The sequence below is a fragment of the Nicotiana attenuata genome, unplaced genomic scaffold, assembly GCF_001879085.1.
Source record: "Nicotiana attenuata strain UT unplaced genomic scaffold, NIATTr2, whole genome shotgun sequence".
Lineage (NCBI taxonomy): Eukaryota > Viridiplantae > Streptophyta > Magnoliopsida > Solanales > Solanaceae > Nicotiana > Nicotiana attenuata.
In genome coordinates, this window is record NW_017673385.1 from 6,146 (window position 1) to 13,879 (window position 7,734).

The following is a 7,734-nucleotide window of genomic DNA, read 5'->3' on the forward strand; positions in this document are numbered from 1 at the left end:
TTATTATAAATTGGATTAATATGAGTAGTTTATCGTATATTAATGAAATTGAATAATCATTGGCTAGTTTTGGAGTATTTGGCATCGATTCAAGTCTTCGGAAGGGCGTGGAATGCCGGTTATGGATCTTCTGAGCGAGGTGAGTCTCCTTTCTAACCTTGTAAGAGGGAATTGTCCCCATATGTAAAATAATTGGTTATGTGCTCCTATTTGTGGGGGCTACGTACACACGAGGTGACGAGAGTCCGTGCATAGCTACTATTATGCTTTAGTCCGGGTAGTTTAGGGCCCAAAAACATGCCTTCTTGTAATACTTGCAACCTAGTTGACAGACTTAAATTGCTTAAAACATATCTAACGTGTAACTGAATTTCTCAAAAGGCTAGATATCATTTCTTGACTTTTAAAAGAGGAACTTGCCTTTTCCTGAATATTTGCTCCTTGATGGATTACTGACTTGATTGTTTGAATGTGTTTATCTATTGTGGAACTGGCCGAACGCCTCGGTAGATCAAATAGATGTATCTATGGTTCGCGCGATTCGACCGTCTGGCAGTGCACAGTTTAAATATTGTTGGATCGGACCGTACGTCCTCGGCATGATTTGCGCATGCTAGTATTGCTTGCCTTGAGATTTATTGATATTGCTATCTGCTCTCCCGACTTGAGATAATTTTTAATTAATGGCTTATGAATCCGGAGGCTTTTAATAAAGAGGAACTTTTACCTGTTTAGTAATTCACTTGAATCTACTGTTGTTTTTAATAAATCCGTGAGTCATCGCATTAATAATATTATTACTGGACCTTTAGTAAGTGTCGAAGTTGCCATCTCGTCTCTACTTCTTCGAGATTAGGCGGGATACTTACTGAGTACACGTTGTTTTTGTACTCATACTACACTTCTGTGCATTTTTGTTGCACAGGCACATGTACTTCTAGTGGCCTACTGGGCATGGGTGATACTGGGACTAGGTGAGCTGCATTACTCGAGGCGACCCGCGGCTAGTATAGTCCCTTTCAGTGTATTGTATTTACTTTCTGTCCAAATTGTATTCCGGACGGATGTTGTATTGTAATGTTTCTTAGAAATAGCTCATGCACTTGTGGCACCGAGTTCTGGGGATGTACATGGGTTTATTCAGAAAAGTCCAAAATTTGTTAAATGTTTCATTACTTATTCCGTGGAATTTATTACGTATTGTTTAAACGTAGAAGAGACGTGATTTCAGAAATTTTTAAAACGAGGAGTTACTAGTTATTTGTTGTTGGCTTCCTGACAATGGTGTCCGACGCCATCACGACCCCTAGTGGATTTTGGGTCGTGACATTATGGTAGCACAACGGAGGATATGCAAACAATCAAATACTACATTCAAATTTGAATACCCGGTGATGATTAATTTCTTACAAAAGTATATCCACCATCATATCTTTATTCGGTGTGTCTGCAAATCTAGCAACTAACAACATAACGATCCTGTCTTTTTAAAATAATAATACAGTTGAAGATAAAAGGAAAAACACATAACAGGTCATGGTTCTCAAACTCACACACACAACAAAAAAAGGATTTCACCAACAAATTTATGTGGTTTTCAAACCTGGACAGTCACCATCGTGGAACAAAATATTGAATTGACTTAAACTTACTTCCGAACCAAAAGGAGAATACTAATTGAAAAACATAAGGATTTCGTGGAGGAAAATTCAGATTCTATACCTGTTGCTTTAGTAGAGAAGAGCAAATACTATGAGGAAATTGCCATAAGGTTCTGCTTTAAAAGACAACAAATCAACGGATGCAATTGTTGGGAATATGATCGTTAATCTTTGTAAGAGAAGGTGGCAATTTCGTAGTAATTTATTAAGTGGAGGGTAAAATAAAAATCTGACTTTTCATTAAACGTTTCCTGTTTATAGTAATATATTGTAGATTATTTAGGATTACTGCATCGTCTAAAAGTTTAGATAGAGGTAAACCTTTTCCTTCCAGCAAAGTAAAGTAATCTGCTCACTTAGCTTCAAGAATTTGCATCTCGACAGACCACAACCATTCATACTGTATTTACTTTTTTTTTTACTGTCTCCAGAACAAGGCTGTTTTTCATTGTTGTGTATTGTTTAGCTCTTTTTTTGTAGGGAACAAGAATGCCCATTAAGCTATAGCATCTCGTTGCTCAAATAATCAAAATTTGTATACGGAAATACGGAAAATTAAGAAAGCTAGGGAACTTATCTATAGAATTATTAATAAGAAAAGAGGTTGTTCCATAATTAAAATAAAATAAATGACTTCTTAATTCCAAATCAATACTCCCTCCCGTCCATTTTAGTTGTCATGTTTCTCTTTTACATGTTCCTTAAGAAATTATTAATAAGAGGTTTTATGACTACTATACCCTTTTTTATTACTCTTCACTTCTAAGTTTCTTATGTTATGTAATCCAAGAGTTTTTACTTTGATGAACATTTAATACTAAGGGCAAAATAGAAAAAAGGTATTCCCTCCGTTTCAATTTATTTGGCATAGAGTTTTAGGAAAAAAAAAAAGACTTTTAAATTTGTGGTGTAGAATGAGGGACACATATTTTGTGTAGTTATAAATCATTGCATAAAAGTAAACTGTTTCCAACTATGTAAAATTGTCATTCTTTTTGGTACATATTAAAAAGGAAATGCATAAATTGAAACATATGGAGTAATTAAATATACCTTGGATATTTAAAAGTGACAACTATTTTGGACTAGATATATTTAGTAATCAGGACAACGAGTCCGGAACCTAAATATTATTTTTTTCAACTCAAAATACAATAATAAGTGTAAAAAAAATATCTTTCTATATATAGCGTCCTTAATTTATACCTTATGGACGCTTCGATGTGTGGAATAAGAACAAGAGAAATCAAGTCAATATTCAAGTTAAAGTGATTCCTGTTGAATGTGTCCATTTCGCATGTGTGGGTGGGAATGTATTTACCCACTTTTCAGAGACCTGTCTTCTTCTTGCTCACACGCAACATCCAATGACATGGCCAAAACCACCTGCGACAAACAACCTTGTATACAACCGGACTTGACTCCCATACCGTCATCTCACGATACTCTTTTACGTTGTGCATTTTACAAGCCCTTCTTAGGCGCGCTTTATCAGGAAAAAGCATGCCCTTTGCCAGCACCGTTGGTCTAGACTCATCCCACATTGCTGTCCGAATTTCATCAAAATCCCTTGAGAGAGCTTCCACATCCGGCATGCTTGGCAAGTTATCAACGTAAGGAATCTCCGTTGAATGAAATGGCACTTGAGACTCGTACACTATTCGTCTAGGGGGGGTGGAGCATACTCTCTCGTCAAATCAGGTCCTTCCTTCTCATCTTCCTCATCACCATCCTCACGAGGAAAGGGTGTCTCATCTCCAGATTCATCAGCATTGTTGTCATAATCACTGTTCTCTTCCTCACTCTGTGCATCTGCCAGATCCTGATTTAATACGTCGTCTTCGGGCAATTGAGTAAGTATATTTGGTTCAACTTGCTCGTTTTCACTGCGCAATCAACAAAATAATAAGATACTGAATTTAATAAATACTTTGCATATAGCTATATCACTTCACTTACAAGTCGTAATGTGATGAAAATCCATGATGGACATTTTCATTTAGGTGATGGCTCCCGGATGGACCACCATGATCCAACACACCAAAACTATGTTTGGGTTCATAATATGTAAAATTCATATCCGGCCTGTACCCTCTGTTAAATATATGAGCGTTAATACAAATTCAATACAACAAAAAACAAAGGAAAATTGAAGCTTACCACTCGTCTTGTGAATTATGTAAAGCAGGCGAGGATAAGTTTAAATCAAGGAAAACTCTTTCATTTGGAACCTGTCCTGCAAAAACTCCTCCAGAATAACCACCCGATGACTGGGGGTTATCCGGAACCTGTCTGGCAACCTCATTGTTTGGAACGTCTTCGACCTTGACGTACATATCCAACATTTTGATTACAAGATATTTCCGGTATTCATCCGGAGTCCTCAGAAAATCCCTCAAAGTTTCATCATCGTAGATGTTTAACTCCGAGTAAAAAGCAGCCCCTTGAGGAGTGACGGAATACGGATATCTTCCGGTTACTTTAAGTATCACTGAACGTTTCCTCACACCCATTTTTTTGCATAACAATGATATCAATTTATCGTACTCCATTGTAAGTGGTAATTTAACATGACCTGTGGAGATAAACTATACCTCACAGAGTTATTCTCCATCACAACCTCATCCCTCCAATATAATGAAACTCTTATTCTACGCTCTTCAGACATTACGAAAAAAATGCTTAAGAATTTAACAACAAGAAAAAATTGAACGGGAGTTAGAATTTTTTGTAAACGAATTTTCCTAAAATCCTAACCCACTTTATATAGGAAATGGCTAGCCCGGGATATGGAAATTTTTTGACATATAGCGTTCTTTAAATATACGCTATACACATTTAAATTATTGTTATGTCAGTTAACTTATTGGTGGGTCCATAATCAGGGTATAGCGTTTTTTTTGGGACACTATATGTATAGCGTATAAATTAAGGACGCTATATATGTCAGTCCAATCGTCAGGCTACATAGCGTCCAAATACAAGACGCTATACCTTAACGGCAAAAGTTACCGTTAAGGTATAGCGTCTTGTNTTAACTTATTGGTGGGTCCATAATCAGGGTATAGCGTTTTTTTTGGGACACTATATGTATAGCGTCTTGTATTTGGACGCTATATATAGAAAGGTATTTTTTTTTTTTACACTTATTATTGTACTTTGAATCCAAAAAATTAATATTTAGGTTCCGGACTCTCAGGACAACTAATGTACCTAAAGTATTAATATTCCAAGTTGTACCGAGAAGAAATTCCTTTGACTACATGAACAGATGGGAAAAAAAAACTTACCCGATGTGTATGCTCCGAGAGTTAGTTGAATAAAATAAAATTTTTGAATCACTATGACATTCAGAAACCCACGCAAACTAGCTAATTTCAAAAACCGTAAGCTTTGGAGTTACAACAAGACGTATTTTCTAAGGCACAATCAATTGAAGTTCATAACAAAAGGTTTTCCGTCTCTCTGTTTTCAGGTAACTTCTGTTCATATAATTAAATCGCCATCTCTTCCGCAGTGTTTTGAGCTGTCATTCTCTTCATTTTCTGGCCACGTTCACGCAGTCTTACAGTCCATTCCACAAGTTGAATATCATGAGGCTCTACTCATATTGGCGAAGTTAAGAATTTTGCTTTAAGATTTTATATATATAGTAGTAACTAATATTTGATCTATCACGCAATATAATGTTTCACCAAAGAATGTTCAGCTGCCCACTCTTGACTCTTCCTTGGTTGTAGCTGAAGAAGGGGCGGAGCTTGGACGCCGAATTCAGGCAGGTAACTTTTGCTCAAATAGTGTATTTGTGTTAAAAATTTCACTAAATATGAACAAATATTTGAATTCAGTTATTAGCACTTGGAAGTTGGCATTCTAAAATTTTGGAACAAATAACGTTGGAATCTTGTTCCACCTCTGAGCTAGCTCAAGCCCTGTCTACTCAAGAAGTCACGTCTAATAGTCTAATTCCCTAGAAAAAAATGATCTACTGGTGCAATATTATAGTTCAATATAGGCTAGGTGAATATACATAATCAGGTAAATTAGGCATATCTGCTTACCCCTTGATAAGTTACGTTGACTTTGCTTACAAACTTTCGATGCTTTAAATGATTTCCATGTGACATTGTGTGACTGCTACCGTTTGTGATGGCGAGATAATCTGATATCCCACATTTACAACTCATTTTTGTGCAGCTTACAGCAATTTTATTCTCGTATCCTAATCATGATCAGAATTGAACAATTAAATAAAATCCTCCCTCCTGCCAATTTTGATCTCTATAAATATATTAACATCTTCCCTCTATTCCCAACACATAATTCAAAACATTTCTCAAACACAATTAGCAGGAGGGATGGAGGTGTACTCTACTTGCAAAAGCTTGAAGTTTCCCCTTTTGGCAATTGTGTTATTCATTTCGCTAACTTCGCCTGCAGCAACAGCTGCCAGAGTCTCTCGGCCAACCTACACAAACTTCGTCAAAACCAAATGCAACATCACCACATACCCTTCACTCTGCCAGAAAACACTAATTCCCTACGCTTCTTCAGTGAAAATCAATTCCACAAGGCTATGCAAAGCAGCCCTTAACGTAGCCATTAGTGGCGCTCGCAGCGCCACTGTAGCTGTCTCGGAACTGAAAAAGAAGAAGGGTATAACCAAAATTGAAGCCGCCGCTATCAAAGACTGTTTTGAAGATGTCAAGGATGCAGTGTACGAACTCAAACTGGCTGTTGACGCAATGGGACATTTGAGTGATAAAGATAAAGAATTTCAGTTGGCTAATGCCAAGACATATGCAAGTGCTGTAATAACAGACGCAGATTCATGCACCGAAGGTTTCTCCGGTCGAAAGGTAAATCCAGCTGTGAAGAAAATAGTAAATAGTTGCATGGCAAATATTACCAAACTTGCTAGCAATGCGTTAGCGCTCATTAACCATCTCTATTAAAAGTTTATGTAATTGGATCCGTGGCAGGATTCAGCTCTGATTTCTTGGAATTAATGCACATGAGTTTCTTCTTATTATATTCTGGATTTGGAATACCATTTTAAATATAGTTAATCCATTTTCTTGATGCAGCTTCCGGTCCATGTCTTCTTCCTTATTACACTCTATCTATCGCAATTTTTTGTATTTAACCTGTATATATTATTGATTGCAGCCACATTAGGTGTTCAATTTTTCGAAAGTTGCACTTCCACCCAAATTCTAGCGGAAAAATCAGAAGGATTAAGAAGAAACCGAACCCATTAGCATTTTAGTTTTTTTTTTCTTTTTCTTGTGACACAAGGATTTGCTAATTAAGCAAAAAAAAAAAAAGTGAGAGTAAACCGTTGAACTATATGATTATCTCATCTAAAAACTTAAACTCTTAGAGAGGACTTACCCCTCACATGCGGGTTTGATTATTTTTCGATGAGCCAAGCAAGTGGAAATATTTTTAATATTGGGTGGCGGTGAGACTCGAAAACCTCTGCCCATGTAGAAGTGTGTGATCATCTCATCTAAAAGCTTAACAAACTTCAACATGAACTTATATTCATCAAGGCCCAATGTCCTAATGGCGTTAGAGATAACTGAAATTCAAAGTGAAACATGTGCTGTGTGCACACCTTAAAAGGACAAATATTGAAAGAAAAATTGAGCTAGCGAATGATACTGAAGAAGAGTCGAATTCCTTTACTTTCTTACCTACAACATGAAAAATGTTAGAAAAGGGAATTCTTTTTGGTTATTCTTGTGGAATTGAAAGGAGTTTACCTCCTCATAAAGAGGGCAGAGAGGGAGTCCTAAATAACAGGGGGAAAAGATACTAGTAACAGTTTCGTGGTAACAACTTAGTTTCGGTACTGTTTACCCTTAAAATCGAATAACAATTAAACTTATAGGTTGTTTTAAGGATACATAATTTCACTTAGCATCAGTTAATAAATATGATAATTAATAGTAGAAATTAACAGCAAAGTAAAGCAAACCAGTATTGAAATGACAGCAAAGTAAAGCAAACTAGTATTGAAATGCAATTTAGCCCTCGAGCTAGGTCGCCCTTGTACCGAGTGAGTGAG

The 7,734-nt window shown here is 36.5% G+C and overlaps 1 protein-coding gene across 1 annotated transcript; it reads left to right on the forward strand.

Annotated features, from left to right (window-relative positions):
- The first annotated feature begins 5,953 nt into the window (after window positions 1-5,953).
- Window positions 5,954-6,747, forward strand: LOC109216231 (21 kDa protein-like). Its single transcript, XM_019380370.1, has one exon. It carries the CDS (start codon window positions 6,020-6,022, stop codon window positions 6,614-6,616), a length of 597 nt encoding a protein of 198 aa, XP_019235915.1. The 5' UTR covers window positions 5,954-6,019; the 3' UTR covers window positions 6,617-6,747.
- The last annotated feature ends 987 nt before the right edge of the window (window positions 6,748-7,734 follow it).

Excerpts from the sequence above, each read along its gene's own strand:
- LOC109216231 (XM_019380370.1), top strand. The coding sequence starts at position 6,020 with ATGGAGGTGTACTCTACTTGCAAAAGCTTGAAGTTTCCCCTTTTGGCA.